Raw genomic sequence first — 23,635 nt, 5'->3', positions numbered from 1 at the left:
CTTACACCAATGGATTGAAAATAAGTTTAGTTCTCCATGAAGGTAGTGGCTGCTCTGGGGATTGGTTTCTCGTGAAATCAGAATGAAAAATAACCCTAGCTGCCTTTTTTTCGGTTTAAATAATACATGGAACGGGCCTTAAAACAATTGGGCCGAAAAATATAAAGTTGTGCTGAAATTAAATTCGTCTGGAACATAAACGCAATTATTTGACACACTTGCGCTCCGAACTGGGTTTTGGCCTCAACATAAAAGTCGTAGCTCTTGATCTCAGCTTTCCAACGCATCTTCCCGCGTCTCAATCCGATATTTGTAACTCCAGTTATGACCTGCGGACCGGAAGGGTGTCAAAGTGCTATTTATTCATAAATTAAGTGCGAAAATAAAATAGAGTTAGAAATAAACTTAAATATAAAAACACCTTAAAATAGTGAAAATAGTAAATTAAACCATAGGAATACACTAGTACAATAGTAGAAGAATGTGCATTAAAATGCACTGATCAATGGGCAGAACATTAAATGTTGAAAAGGATCCGTTTAGACCTAAGGAAGAAAATGAAACAGATCTTGGCTCCGAAGTACCATACCTCAGTGCCATTGGGGCACTCATGTACCTTGCCAACTGTACAAGGCCTGATATAGCCTTTACAGTGAATTTACTAGCAAGGTCAAGTTCATGTCCTACAAAGAGACATTGGAAAGGAATAAAACATATTTTTCGATATCTCCGAGGTACTTCTGATTTTGGTTTGTTTTATTCTAACAATACAAAACCAGTTTTACTTGGTTATGCAGATGCAGGACATTTGTCAGATCCACATAATGCTAAATCACAGACTGGATATGTGTTTACATATGGTGACGCCGCAATATCATGGAGATCTCAAAAGCAAACACTTGTAGCAACTTCTTCAAATCATGCTGAAGTAATTGCCCTCCATGAAGCTAGCAAAGAATGTAGATGGTTGAGATCAGTAACTCAACATATCCAAGGAACGTCTGGTTTACCAACTGATAAGAATCCAACAATTTTGTATGAAGACAATGCTGCATGTGTTACCCAGATGAAAGAAGGTTACGTCAAAAGTGATAGAACCAAACACATCCCTCCAAAATTCTTCTCATTCACGCAAGAGCTAGAAAGAAACAAAGAGGTTGATATTCAATACATTCGTTCGAGTGAAAATGTGGCCGATCTCTTTACAAAGGCACTTTCTACATCAGTCTTCAAGAAACACGTACGAAGTATTGGAATGCGTCACCTTCGAGACCTTTGAAGAAGAATTACCTAGGCTTGGTTAAGGGGGAGCATAATGTTGTACTCTTTTTCCCTTATTGAGGTTTTTATCCCAATGAGTTTTTCCTAATAAGGTTTTTAACGAGGCAACGTATGTTCCCATCACAAATTCGACTAAGCTTCAATAAAGCACCATGATAGATATTTCAAAGGGGGAGTGTTATAATAAATTGGAAAATCAACAAAATTATCTTGAAAGACATTGGTTACTATTAATGTTGAAATATCTATCTATAATGTCAACTTAAAATAGTAATGTAAAATTATCAATGTAAATGTCAACTTGCAATAGTAAATCTAAGTTATTGTATTCATAATTTTAGTAGTATAAATATCACCCCTTGGATCATGTAAAACACACTTTGAGAGCAATAAGTAATCTCATCCAAAATTCTCCATTCTCTTCATTCTCATAATTAGTATAATATATATTTATAGTATTATAACTACATTAGTAATTTATATCATTATATTAGTCCTTTAGGGCCCGTTTGGTGCACAGGATAAGGAGACAGGATATGATAAAACTAACCTATCATGTTCCTATCCGATGTTTGGTGCACCAATTGGAAAGGATAAATTTAACCTATTACTAATCCTATCCTATTGACTCTTTGTTATTCTAATCCTTATTTTGGGCTGGGTTAGCAACCTGATAGGATTATATTAACCTACCGCTTTTTCACTCTTCGATTCTCACCAGTCGCTTTTTGCTTCTTTTTTTTTCACGCTACTCTCTTCTCCTACTGTTGCCGTTTCTCATCTCTTAGGTATACACCGATAATTATTTTATAGCTAATGAATTGTTTTATAGCCACTGTTGCCGTTTCTCATCTCACAGGTCCTATTATTATCATTGTTTTATATAGCTATGAATTGTTTTTTATTCTCTTTTGTTATCAATCGATTCTGCTTTATATAGCTATGAATAGTACACTGCAGTTTTTTTCCCTATGATTTGCGTTTTTAATGTTGTCTATGAAGAGGAACTTGTTGTTTTTTAGTATCTCTGTATATTCCTTATTGAATAGCACTTCTTGTGCTTTTATGAATCAATGATCAATGATTTTATTACTATTTTATAACTCATCGATTTGGGATTGACAGGTTTTGGTTCTTTGTTGCTGTGCTGTTATTGCATAGTCTTTATATCTACCTAATACTATTGCCTATTATTATGATTATAACCCATCGATTTGCTACATGTGGATATTGCTACTGCCTGTGATTTCTTTACTGCTGTTCTGCTATGTTTTTTTGCTGCTGTTCTGCTACTGCTATGTTTTTGTTTTCTTTGCTACTGCCTGTGTTTTTTTTTCTGTTTTGGGATATTGTGTTTGATTGAGAGAAAATATCAAGTTTCAAAACACTTGTTCTGTTTTATAGGTAATATGGATGATTTACAGAGACAACAAAATTTGATGCTATATCAAATTTTGCAGCAATCATTTTTAGAGATGATTGATCTTTGTTTTACAATTTTAATCATAGTGAGTCATTCTTCAATGTGGTTTTATGAAAACTAGGGGTAAACCCGTGCGTTGCACGGGTTCGATTAAATATATAATTAAAATATTTTTATAAATGAAAAATAATAATTGTTATAAATATAATAATATCATATAGTTAAATGATAGATATTAAAATAACTTATTTAACTCATCTTCAATGTATTATTGGTCAAAAAAGAATAAGAAAATATGAGACATAAGAGCAATTTAAAGTTCACTTATAGAGATGTCGTAAAATAAATTATAACCTTTAACTTCTAAACTTTTGCCTATAGGTCATATACATTCGAATTATTTCTAATGTAGTTGAGATATACATTTTTATTTTTTTTACAAAACATACCAAATCCATAGTTTAAATAGAAGGAAAACCCGATCAAATTGACGTGCTCCACAATCATCACACTGCAATGACCACATTTATTCCATAAAGCAATCTTTAAACTTCAGTTCTTAAAAATGTGAAAAATGGATATTGAAAATAGAATAACATTCATATATATATATATATATATATATATATATATATATAAAGATAAAGATATATAGTGGCTGACTTACTTGTTGAGAATATATATAAACATAATTTGCTAAAATATCTATACATAAAAAACATACAAAAAATGAGAGAGCATGACTAAACAAAAAGTATGTGATACAGGTGAATAAATATTAGTTATATAAGGATCATGGTTACATTGAGAAGCATTCCAACAGTCATAAGATTTAATTCTAATGATTGTTTAGTTATCATTGCATTATATTTTTACAAATTAACTATGCAAATGTTAATTTATAGCATAAGAAATTAGAACTCTTTATGCAAAAACCACAATAACACATGGAGTTTTATTCTTTTCATTTTAGTGTGCCGTTTCTTTTGCATATAATCAAAAGTCACACTATTAATTGGTGTTTCCAATTATTTGCAATTAAGCATAAAATAAATCTCATAACCGATTTCAATTATTTTTTCTTCTATGGACTAATAATAGACATGTTATTGTTCTCGTATTTATCAATTCTCTTTTCTAAAAAGTCCGATATCAAATATAAAATTATATTCATAGTTATACAATAACTTTAGTAAAATTACATATTATTAATTTTTTTTCTAAGGAAGATTTTTTTTTTGTTTATCAGAGAATTTTTTAGTAAAGTTGGACGCAAAAATGTCAATATGGCACAATTCAATTTTTTCTCAATTACATTATATACTATCATTTATCATTATAAGTCCAAATTTAGTAGAAAGCTGAGACAAATAATATAAGAATACATAATTGTTTGTTGATATATCTTCTTGTGAGAATTTCATTTTAGAATTTCAACAATCATGAGAATTTAATAGTCATAGTATTAGTTATGTCTCTCTCTAAACCATAACCGAGATATAAGTTCGTAGGTCTTACAATATTAGTTGGTCACTTTTAATTAAATTTTTCATTTTTCATTATTGATATATTCTTTTGTAAGAAATTCTCTTAGAGGTGTCATATCATCACAAAGAAGGCCTAAGAGCAATTCAAGCTTCCTTTTAATAGTAAAATATGTTATATCAATTTTCAAGATATAATTTGGCCGATCAATATAATAGATATCCAACCATAAAAATTATGGATTAACATATATGAAGAATATGAAATACAAAATGGATAAATAATAAAATGGTGAAACTGAATATACAATAGATGATAAGATATTCTTATATGAGTGACCATTTGTTTTACAAATTTCTCGTAAGGATGTATGAAAATCAATAGATATTTTAGTCAATATTCTGCCATAGAAATCAATAAATTAGTGAAGGCATACATGAAAAGTAAGAAAAGAACATAAGACATTATTAAAAGTTTAAGAATACGTACCCAAGAGTTATATTTGAGAAAAGAAATGATGACTCAAACAAAAAATCTATAAATTAGTAAATATCTTTTTCTTCCTCTGATTCTATCACATGGATCTGGAGTAAGTAGACTAAAATAATATAACGTTTCTATGTTCTCGATAACAAATGAACAACCAATATCAATAAATAAATGAGAAAAATAAGATTGTATACCTACAATCATTGTTATGATAAAAAAATATTTTAAAGATAACTTTTAAATGAACAATATAATTTGATAAGAGTAATTGAGAATATCGGCCTTTTCATCCATTAACATTCTATTTGTAGTGAAAAATTATTTCTTTCAACCTACAAATGAAGAACAAAAACTAAACATTAGTACAAATGAATATTGAGTGAAAATGTCAAATATTAAGATTTAGAAATGAGTAGAAAAAGAATGTGGGGTGGTGGTTATAAAAAGTGAGAGTGAACCTATTAGTCACTAAACTTTCTCATTTTATAAGTTATATTTGGAGGAATGTAAAAGGATGCATACAATTATGATGATCTTTTTAGTTACTCATACAATTATGATGATGCTAATTTAATTTTTTTTAGATTTAATAAATTAAAAGAGATAATATTAAGATTTTAACAAAGATTGAAAACATTTTCTTAGAGTGCCACATCATCACAATGAAGGCCTATGAGCAATTCAACCTTCCTTTTACTAGTAAAAGATAATTGCATTAGACAACAACCGGTTGATAGAGAAGGATTAAGGGGAGAATTTTTAGAGTGTTTGATCAATAGAGATGATGCCGTATGTGTTAATCATCTTCGCATGGATACAATTTCAATTTCTGCATTTTTTTTTAAATTTATTTTATGTTAATTAAAAATATATTTTTTAATAAAAAATGTATTTGTTTTACGAGAATAATTTTTTCATTTAATCATATCACATCAATATCAAGTCTTCACCAAACACAGGATATGATAAAATAATGATATCATCTTTATTATCCTGTGTGCACCAAACACATGATAGGATATGTGCTTATCCTGTCACTATCCTATCCTATTCTTATCCAGCTTCTTATCCTATCCTATCGCTATCCTATCCTGCGCACCAAACGAACCGTTAAAGGATACTTAAATATTTGATTTTCTCAACAGTCATCCATTATTATTGAGGTTCTTATATGCAACAGTCGTCATCAAAATTAGTTAAGTTAATTTATTATTTCCTAACTTATATTATTTTCAATGGCATTCTATTTTGCATAACACATTCACATAAAATATAATCTACTTTTATTTTATTCTTATATATTTTTAGTTATTTCTCTAAGAGATCCAAAAATGATGTACTGAAAAAAGAGTAATATATTTTATGTTTTATGAAGTATTGAAAAAAGAATAATATTTTATGTTTTATACATTATTTTATAATTAATACAAACATGATGTATTTAAAAAATAATAATATATATTTACAAAAGTATAATACAAATTTAGCTAAATGCTAAGAATAAGTTGCCTGTGGATGCTCAAATTCTTAGCATTCTCAAATTCTCACAAGCAACTGTGATTTTTGAACCTCTATGAAAATATTATGTAGTATATATCTAATATAAAAAATCTTTACTATATAAATAAATATTTATATGGTCACAAACATTTAATCATTATATTTAATCATACTAACATAAAATACATATAATTAAATTATTTCAAAAATACTCATTATTTAATTTATTTTTCTTCTATATCGATTTGGACATTTGGTCAGCAGTTCCTAGGTACCAAGGCCATGAAGTTACAGTTACATTACAGAAATGGTACATGCCAGTTTCACGAATGATTTCTTTCTAGGTCTTCCATGTATCTTTTATATCCCTAAATATTTTAATTTTGTCCTTGCTAAAAATTTCGGTTCGTAGAAACCAAAGTTTTTTCTAGTTCAAATTTAAGAAGAAAAAAAAATTCGGCTCGTAGCAACCGAAATTTTTATTGAAGGGCAAAAACAAAATTTCAAGAAAGAACCATGGAGAGCCAAAGAGAAAACACGAGTTTCATGTGATTCTTCTACTCCTTGTGGAAATAAAATCCAATTATTCTTTTACCACTTTTTTACATTTCTATTCTGGTTTTGGTTTTCTACTTTTGTTTTAGATTAACATCCACCAAGTACTTTTACAACTCACTAAAATCTTTACCATATGAGTTGTCCAATGAAATTGAATTTTATTTTTTAAAAAATAGTGTGTATTATTTGGTTTTTCGTTTATCATTAAAAATAAAAAAGAGATATACGACAATTACTTATTATGGGAAGCCACTACTCAGTCCATATCAAGCATGTAATCCATACAAAATAAGATATGGCCCAAAATATTATATTCAAAAAGTATACATATGCCCCCAAAATTTATCTACCACTAGATATATTAGACAAAAAAAGAGAGCATGATATATAATATAATAATAAAATAAAAACGAACTAGTATGTCAGCTAAAATTACATGGCAAATATCATTTTGTTTTTTTCATACCCTTTAATTTCATAGAGAGTGGCCCCTTAAAACCTTAACTAATTTTCGGTTTAATTTCTTTTTTTGTGTTAAGGCTTTAATTTCAATTTTCAAGGGAAAGTATAACCTTTGTCAAAAAAGAAAAGAGAATTTTTTTTTTTTGAGTATTGCCCTTAACTAATTTGAAATCCAATATTTTCGATCTAAAAAAGATCAATCCAGCGTTAAATTTAAAGAAAATGCTAACAAATGCGGTACTTGTAGAAAGTTATTTAAGGACTAAAAACTTATAGAAAGTTGTTTAAGGAATAAAAATTGATAATTTTTACATAGAAAAGTGTGTACTCCCTCTTTATATATGATCAATTTTTCATTTTTTTCGTTATTTAATAACTGATGTATATAATTTATAATATTAACTAAATACATTAATTATTGAATAAACGTAAAAAATGAAAACTTACTTATATATAAAATTATAGTGAGTATTTATTATTTGACTTGTATTTTAAAGCTACTATTTTTTCTTTTGAGAGTAAATTTAATTTTTGTTTAAAAAATTCTTAAACATATTCATAGGATATTTTTTAATTTTTTTCTTAAACACACAATTTTAAAAAATATCCAACTTAACAATCATACTAGTAATATCAATATTATTTTTAGTTTAATTAAACTTTATTTTATAATTGAACTCTAAATTATCATAAATTCTTTCCTCTAAATACCAGAAAAATAATAAATAAAAAATTATGAATATCCTGTACTTTTTATTTTTATTTTTATTTCTCTCAACATGAAATAAATCAATAAACTTGACTAAGACAAATAAACTCACCTAATTAAGCAGCTTATCTTTAATTTTTTTTTTTTTTTTTTGATAAATAGCTTATCTTTAAATCTTAAATAAATAAACAAAATTCTAATATCCTATAAGGCTATAACACTAGTTTTTTTTTATCTGTCTTCAGTCGAATCTTCACTCTCTCTCAGTCTTCAGTCATCATGACTCTCATATCTTCTCATCTCTTTCCATTCTCCGCCGTGAACCGCCGTTCACCGGCAACATCCACCACCACCACCACAACCACCGATCTCTTTTCATGTAACAAACCCACAACAACAAACAACACTGTCAAATTTTTGTATTCTCCTTCATTACATCGATGTATCCGTTTGGATGAAAGATTTGTTACAAGGTTTATTGTTCCTGCAAATGCTCAAGATCTAATCTACAATGCTGGAGCCACCGTTGGTGTTCTTGGTGGCGCTTATGCTCTTGTTTCTGCTTTTGATGATCTCACTAGAAAAAACATCCTTAACCAGGTAATGGTTTGGTTTGGTTTCTTCGATTCATTTCCTTAACCATGTATATATGTACACAGTTTCCAAGAAAAATACTCCTTCCAGCTACGATTATAAGCCTAAATTCACTTTTCAGATGCATTGAATTAGACCAGATATATCTCGGTTATTCGATGAATCTGAAAAGTGAACTTTTGCTTATAAGTGTGGTAGAGGGAGCATATGAATTGATCCATTTTTTACTTGTTTTGGTTAAATTTAAATTTTGGGTTTTGTTTATTGATTTGTTTTTTATGGAAAAATTTGTGCTTTTCTTTGAAATTGATGTCACATGGTGATGACAGGGTCTGAGCAGAAAACTGGTCCATATATTATCTGGATTGCTTTTTCTTGTTTCTTGGCCAATTTTCAGGTACCCATTTATGTGATTTGGATAAATTTTGATTCTCTTTTATGAATGTCTTTGATATATTCCTTATGTGGAAAGTTTGAGACATTGATTTTGTTTGTTAGGATAGCAACTCCCCTGATGCTCGTTACTTTGCTGCTTTTGTTCCTCTTGTGAATTTCTTGAGACTTTTGGTGAATGGTTTTTCCTTGGTTTCTGACCAAGGACTCATCAAATCTGTGACTAGACAAGGAGATCCAAAGTAAATAAATAAATGTCTTTATTCATTTTTTGCCAATGTTTTTGTTGGCATTATGTGGTTATGGCATTATATATGTTCTAACCTTTTACAGTTTATATGATGATACAGAGAATTGCTAAGAGGCCCTCTTTATTATGTTGGGATATTGATATTATGTGCTGTTGTGTTCTGGCGTAACTCTCCAATTGGGGTGGTTTCCTTGGCAATGATGTGTGGAGGGGATGGTATTACACTTTCCTTTACACATTCTTTTTTTGTTTTAACCATCTGAAACGGAAAAAAAAAGAGGTCACGGTAATTCATAGTAGTAGAGTTCGGTCAGAAGTATGTAAAGTCTGACTAATGCTTGTTTCGGTAAGGTTTTACTTATGTCCTGACGGAACTCCTGATATCTGTTAGAAATGTGTTAAACATTCTAATCTTATTCATCATTAGTTTTCCAATTTGTCTAATCATAATCAACATTGAACTTGATGGTTACTACTACTAGGTGTAGCTGATATAATTGGTAGAAGATATGGATCCATGAAGATTCCTTACAACCAAAGTAAGAGTTGGGCTGGTAGCATAGCAATGCTTATATTTGGATTCTTGGTTTCAATTGGGTATGTTTACAAACTTTACATTACTTACATTACAAATTTCAACAGTACTCTTTTTTTTACTTTATTAGGAAATTGACACAGCTCAGAGAATTAATTAAATGTGTAAGGATATTACTCCAAGTAGATTTTGACTGTTGATATTTATTTCATGTAGGATGCTGTACTACTATTCATTTCTAGGACATGTGCAGTTTGATTGGGGGGACATTGTACCAAAAGTTGCTTTTATTGCTTTTGTGGCAACAGTGGTGGAGTCCCTCCCTATTACTGAGGTGGTAGATGACAATATTTCTGTACCATTAGTAACCATGGCAATGGCTTTTTTCACTCTCAGTAATAACTTTTAGAGAGAGCCTATATACCTTTCTTCATTTTCTTCCCACCTTTTGTGTTTTGAATTATTCAAAGCCATGTGAAATTAGCTCTAGTATGTACATTGTAAATAGATCATGATTTGTAACAATTTTGAAACTTCTTAATATAAAATCATTTTTGAATTATATGATTTTTTTTTTTGAAAACTTGGTATCCGGCCCTACGACCGACAATTCAAAGAGACCAATCCATTTTTGAATTATATGATTATAAGTATTTAATAAATAGTTCTTATTTGATACGTATTTTGTAGTGTAGCCTTCCTTTATCTGCTATCTAGACCACAAGTTTTTGGTTTAAAATGGTTATCCTCTAGGCGAAATTGCAAAGAGTCGGAGATAAATCCAAGTATAACCATAATTTGGACCACTAGTTAAGCAATTTTTGATAGATTACAAGGGCATCTCTCTTTAATGCACCACTCTCTTGGTGTAACAAGTGGTTTAAGTCATAATGGAAATTACCAAGTGCAATCTACACATAATCCATTTTGAAAGCTTCACCTTCTGAGCATTTGATAACCAAAATGCTACCATCTTCAAGCTAATAATATATAATATAAAAAAATAATAACTGAAATTTTTTTCTTACAAAGTATTCGTTCCAATCCCCTAACATGGCTATCCTACGATTACAACTTCCACATTTGATCATACCATCCCATTGAAGCATGAAAGAGAATGGAAAAACTCATCACAAATTCAATTAAGATGTGGTAAGTATTTAGCTTGAACCAGCTTCAGCAAAGCTAAATCTGCAAATTCGGTTTCTATTAAGAAAAAAATTGATTGTTCAGGATTCTAACTGTTTCACCCCTTCTTGCTGAACAAGATGAAGACATCTAAAAGAATATGTTCTCAAAACCAGAACAAGTTCACCGGTTTTGAAGTCCTTCAATTGCCTTTTTCCACTGAGATGCTCTTTGCTTAGCATCCTCGAATGACATTACCTTTTTAGGCTGCATCATTACATTTGATAACAAAAATGTGAAGGAAGGTCCAAGAAAATTAGTTATCAGAAAAATACTTATACGAATCGAATCTTGTTATGAATCGTTCGATACATTGTCAATAAAAATGTCACTTGAATTCTAAAGAGAAGAGAAAGCTTACTGTGCAAATCTTGAAATGTGAGGGACTAGTCACTTGAATGTTTAAATCATTGGGATTATCAGACCATATTATATTTCCCTTTACAATTAATTTTGAAGGGTCGACATAGATCAACTTTGGTTTGTTGGTAAGGATGAGCTGCACCTTCTTGCTTGATAGTTTTTGTAATTTCTTCACCATTGAGATCATAAGAACAGATTCACCAGGCTCCAAAAATTGTTGCCTGTTAGATGTGCACAAAATTTTAACTTTAGTTTCAAGTCAGGTAAATATAGGCTTTTTCAATAACCACTCACAAAATCCTTTCTCGCGTTTTCTTATAACTTTCCTAATTTCCCTTCTGGTATTTAGGAATGAAACAATGTACAAACCATCCAGGAAAGTTTATGCGTACCATTTTGAATCAAAGGAATCAATTGAAGCTAGCCTGGTTATGTGACCAGTTCCCTCTGCAGACGATGTGGAACCATCAGGCTGTCTAGCAGAACCATCACCAATGTGAGAAGGACTCCATGATGACTCATCAGCAGGCGATTGAGTCTAAAAATGAAAATCCTGAGTTAGGAACTGTGTTATTAAACTAAGAATGTGGACAAGAAACAAAGTTTTCTTTTCTTATTTTGCATAAATAACATTTCAAAGAACAAAGCAATGGATGTCGAACCCCGGGTTCCAGAGCAAGTTTTGGAGGAGTTTGTGCCCTTAAGTTATTCCAGTCAACCCCCTTGAAAAATGGATGTATTTTCAAAATAGCATAACCATCAGGTCCTGCACCTGGTCTCCTGGTGGGGTCTAAATCCTGCATCACAATTGCATTTCTATTTAAAATTACAGTTCACAAATGAATAGTGCAAAGCCTGCAACTTAAAGCATGTTACATGTATCATCAAAGGATGAAATATAATATTATTAGTGTATTACTTTTTCAAGTTTATTTACTATAATGTATTATTATTATTATTATATCTTAATATGTAGTTATGTAATCAAATAAATACGATGTCTTACCAATTTTATTGAATATTTTGTCTGGAAAAAAAATCACTGGTCTCTAATAATGGTATTTACATACAATAGATATAAACTGATCTATTGTCTTATAGACTTATAGTCTTCACCTATACCTTCTAAATCTATTATTTTATGATTCTTCATTGGTTTTACAAAGGGCTGTGAATAGTTTGCTCTTAGCCATGAGTCACAAACAACATAAGTCACCACTGGGATGTTCGTCAACGTAAAGAGAAGATGCTACTAATAGTATTCATCTATGGGATAATTGTTATCATTGGAATGGTCGATGATAGGAAAACAGACACAAGTATTTTAATTCATCTGTGGGGAAATGAGTCACCACCAGAATGATCTTTGGTCAGAAGAGACATCACCATAATATAACCCATGACTGAGAAAAGAAGACATGCAAATCCCTCTTCTCTATGCAATGCAAGTGAGTTTCATTGAATGAGTGTTAAGAGTATTTATGGGAAAAAAGTTAGCATTAACTCCTTTGAATGTGTTTCTGATAGAGCAGAGATAACAATTGAAATTACAGCAACAATAAGAAGTGAAAATAGATGAATGAATATGCAAATACAGCCCAGAGAAGGTTTTTCTCACTGCCTAACCGTATCAGGTTCTAACAAATTCAACACTAAACATTTATCTCCCCACACAACCTCTTATTAAGGGGATATACTAACTATCAGCACACCACTCACAATTGCCTTGCACTCCTTTTTCCTAGTACATACTCTCCACACTTTGAGCCTCTCGTAATTAAAGCCTATGCAGACTCCTCCTATCAGCTTCCTTTGTCTTTATGATTTAGTTGGTTTCTTATAAATGTGTACTGGTGTTAATTGCACCGAGGTAAATAAATTATGCAGTTGTGAATGGCTTAGAAACTGAATAATGTTGTTATAAGAAGAAAAGTTTGTCACCAACTATTTTACTGGAAGTACTAGGATTACCCTTTAGAGGAATGAAATCGCCTATTGTCACCCCCAAATCAACAGAGGGATAAAAAAAATTAAAACTTCTGTTTGTACAACATCCCTATCTTACAATACTGTCCTACAAGAAAGCCAAAAATAAAAACATCATCCCTAAGACTTTACTCTAATATTTGATCTTAGTTTGTCAGTTTCCGCATCCCAATGGTTGAAAAATGGGAAGAGGATAATTCATTGAAAACGTGAAAATGTATAAAAATTAGAAAGCACATCAGGGAAGATATATTTGTATAATTGTATCCAGTAATAATGTACTAACCAACAGCCTGTCAATAAGGTCTCTTGCTTCGTCTGAAAAGTAATCTGGAAATCGAATTTCTCTTGCTATAATTCTCTGGAAAATAAGCCATTCACTTGCATCTTTAAAAGGGGAAGTTCCAGAAAGCATTTGATATAATGTGCAGCCAAGTGCCCAGAGGTCATTTCTGTGGTAATATATTCACGAAGAAAAACAAAATAAAATATTAAAGGTTATTACGTGGGAACTTGACATCTGAATTGTCAAAAATAATCCACAATTTAGTCAAAAAAAGACACAAACTAATGTTAAAAATAATCTACATATGCAGAAAACTATCGCAAATAACTAATCAATGTTTAACCCTTACCCAAAAGTTGCGGGAGAGGAATTAAGAACCTCTGGAGGGACATAAGCAGCTGTTCCCACAAATGTGCAGGCTTTGTCATCTAAAAAAAAGAATTGAATAAATAAATGAAGATATACAAAAGAACAATATAATTTATTTTTATTTTTTTTTTAAAAAAAAAGCTTCGGCATAGCTCCTATCTCACCTGATGCTGCATTCGGAAGGACAGTAACTTGGCTATCCTGCATAGGCTTCACACTCCCAAAATCAGCTATTTTAATGTGTCCTTCAGATGTAAGTAATAGGTTCTCTGGCTGCAGTTGAAGAAATTTAATTTTCAAACATAGCCATATATGGATATGGAAATAATGCAGTATAATCATCCCACAGAGCTACCTTAATATCACGATGTATAACTCCCAAACCATGTATGTATTCAAGAGCATCGACAACTTCAGCTGCATAGAATCGTGCTTCATCCTCGGGTAAACGACCCTTCTGCACACAGGAAATCAGAAAGTTTGCAAATGGATTAGATTACATGAATTCAACTTGAGTTAAATAAAACTAACTCAACTAAAGAAATCTGAAAGTACAAAATAAGCAAATTGTTTATGGGTGACAGTGGTCATTTTTCGTTAATTTTTATATACAAGAGAATATTTATGTAAAAAGCTTTAGAATGGAGTGTACTCTACCATTGTTTAGAAATGTACACTTAATCATATACAAAGACTTGATAAAGAAAAAGACGATACTAATTTATCCTAAACCTTGGAAAACCCTATACTAAGAAAAACACTTTTCTGACAAAGTATATATTTCCTCTTTTTTAGAAAATTATAGGGTTAATAACAATATCAAAGCAAAGTATAGTTGCATTGTGTTATAATAAGACCTGACATAGGACTGAACCTTAGTCCTACTGGATTAACATCTTACATAGTTACATACACACCTACAGCATATGTCATAAATTTTTTCCAAACAAAAAACTTTGGCATGCTGATTATGTGAAAAGGTCGTGCTAACAAGTGCCCCAAAGTCACTAGTTAAGCATGTAAAATATAAAAATTTTGCATTGGTAATGACAAATTTCAAACTTCAAAAAGGTTGAATACACCGCTTTTCAAGTAAAAAATTATGTATGTGCTTTCTTAACAAGTGCCCTAAGGGCACTCTTTAACATTTTCCTTTGTGAAATGAAATTTTGCATTCGCTTACCCTGGTAATTTGATCAAAAAGTTCTCCACCTTCACATGATTCAAGTGCCATGTCTTCTCCAATGCAAAAAGAACAAAGGGAAAAAAAAGGATAATTTCAAATATAGTTAAGAGGAGTAAGCCACAGGGAAAATAAACCGAAAATATAGCCAGTATTACTTACACAGAGAAAATGAGTCTTGAAATGTGAAATATAGTCGCACAATGCCAGGATGATCCAATTGATCAAGCACTATGCGTTCCAACTTCACATAAGCAGTTTTGTTTTCTTTGGTAATAAATTTTTTGTCCATGATCTTCAATGCATACACAACTCCTGTGTCCTTCTTCCTTGCCCTCACAACCTTTAGACACATATGAAGGATATTAGGTGATAAGGCAATTTTTATTCAGGAAAATGAAGTGTCCTAAAGGGTTGAAAGAATAACAGTTTTTATTCAAACAAATAGAACCATCAATGAATTTTAAAACCTCAATAGCCAGCCAAAGAAGTCAGTAGAATCGGGGGAATGAGTTGAGAAAGTGAAGCAACGAAAGGTGTTTAGTAAATACAAACAAGTAGCCTAGACCATGTTCCCTTACTTCATTACAAAAAGTAAACAAAAAAATGTACAGTAAGACGTTACATAATTGCATTCGATAGCAATGCATTTTAACCCAAGTACACACTACTGTAAAGCCACATGAAGGGTGAAAGCGAGGAATTTCAAATTCCTCGCAAAAGAATTATGTATCACATACAGCACTAGAAGGAAGAATATGATGTTAATTTCATGCACTAGCAATTCAGTTTGCTTCATTTTCTACCGCCTATAATTTGCTTTACTTCCCAACCCGGCCTATAATTTTCTACTGTTTCACATTATAACCTCGAGGATTCATTTGTTTAATATGTGGTTGAATATCCAAAATCTGAATCCTCAAAACCAATTCACAGCAACACCACAAAAGCCATCAAGAAACAATATAGCTCATAAAACGCACGATAATTTCCTACTATGTGAAATGAATGTTAAATAAAGTTTACCCTCTTTTTTGTTAAGAGGTGATTGAAAACCATGGAAATAAATTCCCAAATGAAAACATTATATATTATGTAACAAAACTACAAAAGCAAACATTATCCACATGATTCATGCATTCATTAAAGCATTAAATAAAACAACGACAATAAAAGTAAAAGTAGAAATCAAACCACAAAACCAAAACACAACACCACCAAACAAAAACAGAAACAAAAGTTTGGTTATGTTTGAGAACCTTAGAATAAGAACCAACACCATAGATCTTGCCCAATTCAAAGTCCTGAATGGTATAATTCTCCTGAGGAGCTCTAAAAGCAAAGCTTTTGGATCTCTGAATATTCGGAGCACCAGCAGCACCATTGTTAGAGGAAGAACTCATTTGAATCTTTAGCTTGGAATCAAAATCCTTCTCCATTTCCAACATTGCTCGATTACCAATAACACCAGCACCTTGCATTCACATCATGATTTTTCTCTCTCTAGAACAAAAAACAAGGAAGAGGGGAAGAATAGCTAAGAAAAGTGAATCACGTGAGACCCTTTTGGATGAATTGAAAAGGGTCGAAGGGAAATTGAGATTAGAATGGGAAAGGTGGAAGCTTTGGAATTGAAAATTGAAAACCCTATCACAGAATGAATGGATTTGGAATTGGGTTTGTTTGTTTGATTTTTATGGCTAAATTGGGAACATAAAACAGATGTCGTGAAGAGAAGAGTGTTTGAAGAAATAATAATGGAAATGATGATGAATGATTAAAAGCTTTTGTGCAATTTCATGTTTTTCTTTTTATTTTCTCTTCTTTCTTTCCAATGGATGTAATAGTTCAATGCTTTTGACCGTTTTGATTCTATAAATCTATCCACGGTTCAAATAACAAAGATAAGTTTTTTTATTTATTTATTTTTATAATAAAAAAAGAGTTTAATGGATATGCTATCTGACTTTAACTAATATATTGGACTCGAGTGATTAATGAGCTTATCTTATGACGAATCATTCAGGAGAATCCGAATTCAATTCTAGGTGAAACCAATTTTTGACCAGACTTTTCTAACTTCGCGGTCAAACTCTGAATTACTAGAATAATGTTTAAGGAAATAAAAATAGAAACATAAACAAAAAATTTAAATATAAAAGATTCTTTTTTAAAATTTTAAGGTATTGAATACGTTTATTTTCAAGATCCCTTACATTATATAAACAAATTTCACATTATTTTTGAAAAGGGTTACGTTAACGTGTGTCCTAAAAGCACATGATAAAATATCATAATATAGAAATATTACATTTAATAATGCAAGAACTTTAATGTATAAAAATAAAAATGCACAAGTTCCCGCAAATAATTTTTATATTTGCTTCTTTAAGATGTGTCTTAAGAGTACAAATTAACGCTCCTACTTTTCAAAATTACTCCCTACATACATCATGTGCATGCACCTTCACTTGAATTCGAATCTCCCAATCTAACTACAAAATTTTCCAAATCCTTTTACACAGACTCCAACCTGCAGCATGCACCCCAATATCTTTGTTGAGCATCTGCAGCACCCTCATAGTATCCAGTCGTAGCCGTAGCTCAACAAGCTTGTATCCTAAATCCCAAGCTAGCTTTAATCCTCCCACGCTCCCCATAGCTCTGCCATCTCTACACTACAAAAGGGATCCTAACCGCGTTCGACTTTTTCTGGAATTAGTCAGCACTCCTTGAAAGTATTGGTGTCGATTCAATACAAATTACATATTTATTTTTTCTATTTGAATCGAACTAATATCAATTAAATTACTATCTCAATCATAAAAGTAAAGACACGTGTTAACTTATATTTTCAAACAACGTTTCCATTAGAATTTTAATATTTTTTAAACATTGATACCACTTGTGAATATGGTCCATAACCAAAGAGCATTTACCCGGTATACAATTTACTTTCACAACTTAATATTTGAAATATACAAACATTTTTACATTGTTCTCATTGTTTCTAAAAATTCATTCTTTCAAGCTTGTCTTCCATACTCTATCACAATTGTGGCTACATGAATTTTTCATCTTATTAGCAATTTAAAATAAACATCAATTTTTAAAAACTGAAAATATTTTCAATAAGCAAGATTTTGTTGTTCAACTCACTTGTAACTAAAATTTATATTCAACTTCCTTTTAACCAAAAACAATAAATCCAGTAAAAAAAACAAGAATTGGGACCAGAATCAGAACTACAGTTTCTAAGGAATATCCTCAGAAAACACTTGTGTACTAATATTTTTCTAATGTTTCCACCTTCAATCCCAAACATCATTAGAAATAAACAAAAACATAAAAAGGACCATTATAGAACCAAATTTACATGTTGCAAACAATAAATACTATTTAGAAAACCCCCTAAAAATAAAAATTCACAAATGGGGTACAAGTATTAACACAAGACTTTATACCCACAGAAGATGTAATAAAAATACTACAGTTACCATAAAAAATCTAACTATAAAAAAAAAATTAAAAACCACTCCATTAGTCCATACTATACATCCCAACCATCTTTCCTACTGTCAAATCCCCATTTTCGATCGGCTAAACTTCCATACATCTCCGAAAATTTCATTAAGCAATTACTTCTCAATCCATAATGCACCTGTGTGTTACGGCTAATTGCAGCACCGGAGAACTTTGAAGTGTCGATTGCCCAAGCCGGTTTCACATAATCAACTGTCCTTGTTGATGAACTTGCATTTGCATACAAGTAATTCAAAAGCACATCTTCGCAGTTAAATAACTTGTCCACCACTTCTCGCCCTTTCTTAGCTTCCTTGCCCCAGTATCTCTTGAAAGCTAGTTTTGAATCGATAAAAGCTGCACCGGTGAGAATCATGTTGTAGCCTTTATGCGTCCGGGCGTATTTTTCTCCTCTGTACTTTAACGGACTTCCGGCAATTAGTCGAGGATAGAACCCAACGATTCGGTCGGGATGTTGACGCCAAACGTTAAAACCTCGCTCGACATCATCACATGTCATCATAATGTCGTCGTCGAGCTCAAGGACAGCTCGAGTTTTTATCAAAGGGTCCTCCTTGAATCGGTTGTTTAGAGAGTTTTTCTCCTCTACTCTGATTCTGACGGGTACAGCAGAATCTAGATCACTCAATTCCGGAGGGATTCCCTTGTTCCACACTACAACTATCTCGGACACGGAAGAGCATCTTGAGTAATGTTTCACATACATCTTCAAGTTCCAGAGACGAGCATCGTAGGTCATTGTTAATAATGTGAACTGCGAGTATTGACCTTTCAATGGGTAAGGTTCTTCTGAACCATTGCCACCATAAATATTTCTGAATCCTATGCACATCATTGCAACCCCAACTACGAATATTATAGTAAGAATAACCCTCCTAGCACAAGTATTATGCTTTATCTTACCTCGGAGAAAGGTTGGGACTCGGTTCAAGCGGGTGCAGAATCGTCTTACTTTTGAAGAGAACACGTTTGGCCTTTCCCAAGACAAGGACGTTGGGCTCCTCTTCCCAGAGTTATGAATGAACCAATTGAGAGGGACGATACAATTCACGAACCCAAGTAAAACACCCAACAGTACGATGAGTAAAGCAGCAAATGCAACAGAAGCGCAACCAACCATGAACCGTCGGATTGAATCTCCAGAAGGAACGCGATCCCCGTCCATAACACCAATCCAACCACCAGATGGAAGACGTTGGGCATCTAAGTGATGGTATCTAGCACCATTCCATGCATTCCGGCTCTTGTTTGACTCAACAAAGCCCAAAGGTACTTCAATTTCTTTGTATTCTTCATCTGTAAGGGTTTCTATCTGAAAAGCACGCACCCGTCTCCCGTACGTATCACCACAGTCTTGACCCATACGATAAAGATGTCCTTCGTATTTAAATGGCCTGCCTCCGTTGCGAGCTCCCAAGCTCTTGTCAATGTTGTAAATCGGGTTTTTCTTGTGAGGTTTCCAAGGACCGAGAGGTGATTTGCTGTACCAAATCTCCAACTGCCCATTTTTCTTGGTGCCGAAACCACTATGATCCGAGCCAAAAAGCCAATACTTTCCACCATACTCGACGATAAAGGAATCAATAAGGGGCTTTTTTATAAGGACCTTTTCCAATTTCCACTGCAAAGGAAAGTTAACTGCTTTGTAGAGACGGAGATCTCCTCTTTTACTCCCCTCGGGCATCATATATATCTGCAAAGTAACAATTGAAACAATGAAATGAATGTTACAACTACAATGATTATTTTGAGAAGTGCAACTGTAAAAGTGCAGGTACAGCACCATATTCACAAAACATATGCATTATTTTGTACGGAAACAATACCTGGCCGTCGTGCTCAAATACATAAGGATAAGAGAGATGCCAGTCCTCATTCAAGGCAATTCCTAGTTGCTGCCATGTTGCTCCCTTATCAGTACTTTTTGAAACTCCAATATCACCTTGCATAGTGATTGAATTCTTTGTCTCGTAGAACAGGTAAAGAGTATCTCCCTGGAATGTAATGCCGATATTAGTGAATAGTTTGATGCTGATAATTGATATAAAAAACAAACTACTACCTAAAAACTCAAGACACCTTAATAATGTGACATTATATTAACGAGTTTTCTATTAATATTTCGCATCACTCGTGACATCTAATACGTAATAATGCAAGTTCTTGTTTGTGTACACAAACATTTAAACATTTATAGGATTTTTTAAATAATGCAACCTTTTCATTTGAAAATATATCTATTCAAGTCAGAGTCTAACCAACAAGATAAAATGGCTACGCCGCAAACTAACAACTTTTTTTACAGGACTGTCACCAATTTTGACATGACGCTGGTATATCTACAAATTGTATATAATGCAGAAAGTATTTGGTTGCAGTGTTAGTGATGCCAGGAGCTACTGATAAACTACTGGCTTAGTTTAGCGTAGCTTTTTTAGAAACAGCAGAAAATGGTGAAATAAAAAGGTAAAGATTTAAATATAATGCATCCATTTTGAAATTCTGATGTTCAAAGAAGAGTAAACTTGCACGAATACTTTGAAAGGCACTATTCATTTTGTTAGAACAAGGTCACGGGAACTTCACCCTACTCTCACAATATTGGCAGCACCATGTATTGCATCGCTATTGGAAAAAACAAAATTTCATTTTCTGGTTATCACACAAAGTTTATTTCCTTTCCCACACAAAATATGATGGCCAGTCCAAAGGAAGAAAATTCGGACTGACAGTACTCGATGGATCACATGTAAGTTACTACATGTTCGACCAGAATGTAAATTTAAGATAAAATGATAAAATATATGCAACTGTTCTAGACACTCCTTGTATTACTAGTATCGTTTCCAGCCGGCTTCAGTTTTACTTTTACAACGTGGACAACCAAGAGGTCTACTGTTTCTTTGTATATAGAAAAGAAGACGCCGGTTATTTACAGTGAGTGTTAAAACTACATTTCATAATATTTACCAAACTGATACATTAGCTTCATAGCAATACAACCAATTGAAGACTTTGCCGTAAGATCTTATCCATGAATGACACAAAAAGTAATGAACCTACTACTTTACTTTGTAGTTAAGAACAGGACATTGTAGATACGAACAACATGATATGTCTCACTAACCCCACCTACCATAAATTTTAATCTCATTTCACAATTGTGATGTCATGATCAGACAAATTAATCATGAAAAATAGCAATCATAACAGAATGTATTATCTTTCGCTGCGCCACGTAGCATTATAATATCAAAGCTTTAATTTGTTAGGGATTAGTGGTTGTATCCAAAACATTGACTTGGCAAAGAATATGTATAAAAAAAATGAGGATTTTTTGCCGGCCAAAAAGGAACTAAAGAAAACATTAAACTAATTCATAGAATCCAAAGAATATAGAATCCAAAGCATAAAATATACAAAGGGTAACAAGAAACAATTACTTACCTGAATGAAAAGGAAAGGATCAGCAACAAAATTACTTGGAAAACCAGCATCAGAAACAGAAGCACAAGTCACAACAGGATTCGCAACCGGCCAAGCTGCGCTATCATCATTTGATAAATTCGACTGCACACAATCATGACAAGACCATCACTTCCATATAACAAAGTAACAAACACAAATCCACCACTCAAACCCACATCAGAAAAAACAAATACCCAAAAAACAAATACCCAATTAAATAAAACTTTCATTGACCAGTTCATCACAACAAAAACAACACTCCTAACACCATAATTCACACTACACAACAAGGGTATATTATCAAAACTGAATTATTATAAAAAATAACTAAAACAAACCATGAAGCATAGACACAAACACGAACACCAGAAACCGACACACCTCAAAAAATAACATAATTCAATGTAATTATAAGTGTCAGTATCAGACCGGGACACAGCTTAATCCAAGGAGTGTAAGTGCTTCATAGAAAACAAAAACTAAACAAGAAGAAAAAAAAAAACTTTTTTTTTTGGAAATTTTGTTTTAAAAATGACAACTTTAACAGATAAATCAACAGAGTTATGCATATGAACAACAACACAATAAAACCACAGAAAACCCCAACTTAAAAAAGAGTAAAAAACCAAACACAAACATAGTTAGAGAGAGAGACTTACAAATTCTATGGGTTTAAGAGAGAAAGGTGAATCACCAAAGAAAATCCCAATAGACCAAGAACCCTCATTGTCATCTTGACAACCAAAAGGGGAAAGAGAGGAGTGAACAGAAGGAGAAAAAGCAAGCCAACCATAAAAACTAGCAATCGATCCAAACAAAACAAAACAACCAAAAAAGAAAACAAAACCAGAAGACAAAATTCGGTTATAGTAGTGTTGATTTTCTAATCTCCATCTACACCAACACTTCATACTCATATCACAACAACTACTAGAAGAACCACCACTACTATTAGAACCACCAACACCGCCGCCACCACCGTTAATAATTCCTCCGCCGCTAATCTGACCGGAACCCATTTCTTAAAAATGGTTTTTGTGGTTACTTAAGATCCTAAACCACCGTGGCAGTGCCACCGCGTTACAAATCAGTCGCCAGCATTTGACAGTTCACACACACAACACAAAAAAAACACAACCGAGTTTTCCTTTTTTGTTGTTTTTGTTTTGTTTATTTGGGTTTCTCTCTCTATGAATAAAAGTCTTAATTTTGAAGAATTTATGTGTGCCCGAACGAACATCCTCTCCTTAACTTTGTGTCTTTATATATCGTTTCGGAGCCATCGTTAATTGTTTTTTTATTTTAATTTTTGAGTTAAATATTGGTTTTTGACATAGACTTTTAAATATAATTTGAAAAATTCCATGGTACATACTACATGTGCAAAACAAAAACGTGTAGCACTTGTTATTTAAATTAATAAAATATCAACGGTTATCATTATATTGTATATAATAAGTAATTATATTGGATAATGATAAACAGACAACAAGTTGTGTTGGTAACCCTTTTTTCGAATTTAAAAAAAAATTGAATTGAAAGAAGAAAAAAGAACTCACATTGTAAAATG

At 32.1% G+C, this 23,635-nt stretch overlaps 4 protein-coding genes across 6 annotated transcripts; 2 read left to right on the top strand and 2 right to left on the bottom strand.

The window, feature by feature from the left end:
- The first annotated feature begins 505 nt into the window (after positions 1-505).
- LOC123888104 (secreted RxLR effector protein 161-like) lies at positions 506-1,279 on the top strand. Its single transcript, XM_045937074.1, has one exon. It carries the CDS (start codon positions 506-508, stop codon positions 1,277-1,279), a length of 774 nt encoding a protein of 257 aa, XP_045793030.1.
- Positions 1,280-8,123: 6,844 nt separating this feature from the next.
- On the top strand, positions 8,124-10,239 carry LOC123922444 (probable phytol kinase 1, chloroplastic). 3 transcript variants are annotated; one of them, XM_045975167.1, is made up of 6 exons: positions 8,124-8,507; positions 8,842-8,898; positions 9,000-9,136; positions 9,245-9,360; positions 9,627-9,741; positions 9,896-10,239. In XM_045975167.1, the coding sequence occupies exons 1-6, from the start codon at positions 8,187-8,189 to the stop codon at positions 10,086-10,088; spliced, it is 939 nt and encodes a 312-aa protein (XP_045831123.1). In that variant the 5' UTR covers positions 8,124-8,186; the 3' UTR covers positions 10,089-10,239. The 3 variants fall into 3 exon arrangements, with proteins under 3 accessions (XP_045831123.1, XP_045831126.1, XP_045831117.1); XM_045975161.1 differs by having other exon boundaries at positions 8,125-8,507; positions 8,831-8,898; positions 9,005-9,136; XM_045975170.1 differs by lacking the exon at positions 8,842-8,898.
- A 414-nt stretch (positions 10,240-10,653) lies between these two features.
- On the bottom strand, positions 10,654-16,942 carry LOC123917943 (3-phosphoinositide-dependent protein kinase 2-like). The gene is made up of 11 exons (XM_045969861.1): positions 16,314-16,942; positions 15,217-15,397; positions 15,055-15,107; positions 14,227-14,328; positions 14,036-14,144; positions 13,852-13,930; positions 13,503-13,668; positions 11,893-12,027; positions 11,623-11,768; positions 11,229-11,451; positions 10,654-11,074 (listed from the first exon to the last, which is right to left on the bottom strand). The coding sequence occupies exons 1-11, from the start codon at positions 16,533-16,535 to the stop codon at positions 10,991-10,993; spliced, it is 1,500 nt and encodes a 499-aa protein (XP_045825817.1). The 5' UTR covers positions 16,536-16,942; the 3' UTR covers positions 10,654-10,990.
- A 1,339-nt stretch (positions 16,943-18,281) lies between these two features.
- On the bottom strand, positions 18,282-23,414 carry LOC123917934 (glucosamine inositolphosphorylceramide transferase 1). Its single transcript, XM_045969849.1, has 4 exons — positions 22,725-23,414; positions 22,045-22,167; positions 20,424-20,591; positions 18,282-20,290 (listed from the first exon to the last, which is right to left on the bottom strand). The coding sequence occupies exons 1-4, from the start codon at positions 23,082-23,084 to the stop codon at positions 18,605-18,607; spliced, it is 2,337 nt and encodes a 778-aa protein (XP_045825805.1). The 5' UTR covers positions 23,085-23,414; the 3' UTR covers positions 18,282-18,604.
- Positions 23,415-23,635: the final 221 nt, after the last annotated feature.

The sequence above is a fragment of the Trifolium pratense genome, linkage group LG1 (assembly GCF_020283565.1).
Source record: "Trifolium pratense cultivar HEN17-A07 linkage group LG1, ARS_RC_1.1, whole genome shotgun sequence".
In the NCBI taxonomy this organism is placed as follows: Eukaryota; Viridiplantae; Streptophyta; class Magnoliopsida; order Fabales; family Fabaceae; genus Trifolium; species Trifolium pratense.
The sequence above is the reverse complement of the archived record's forward strand: the minus strand, read 5'-3'. Positions and strand labels throughout refer to the sequence as shown.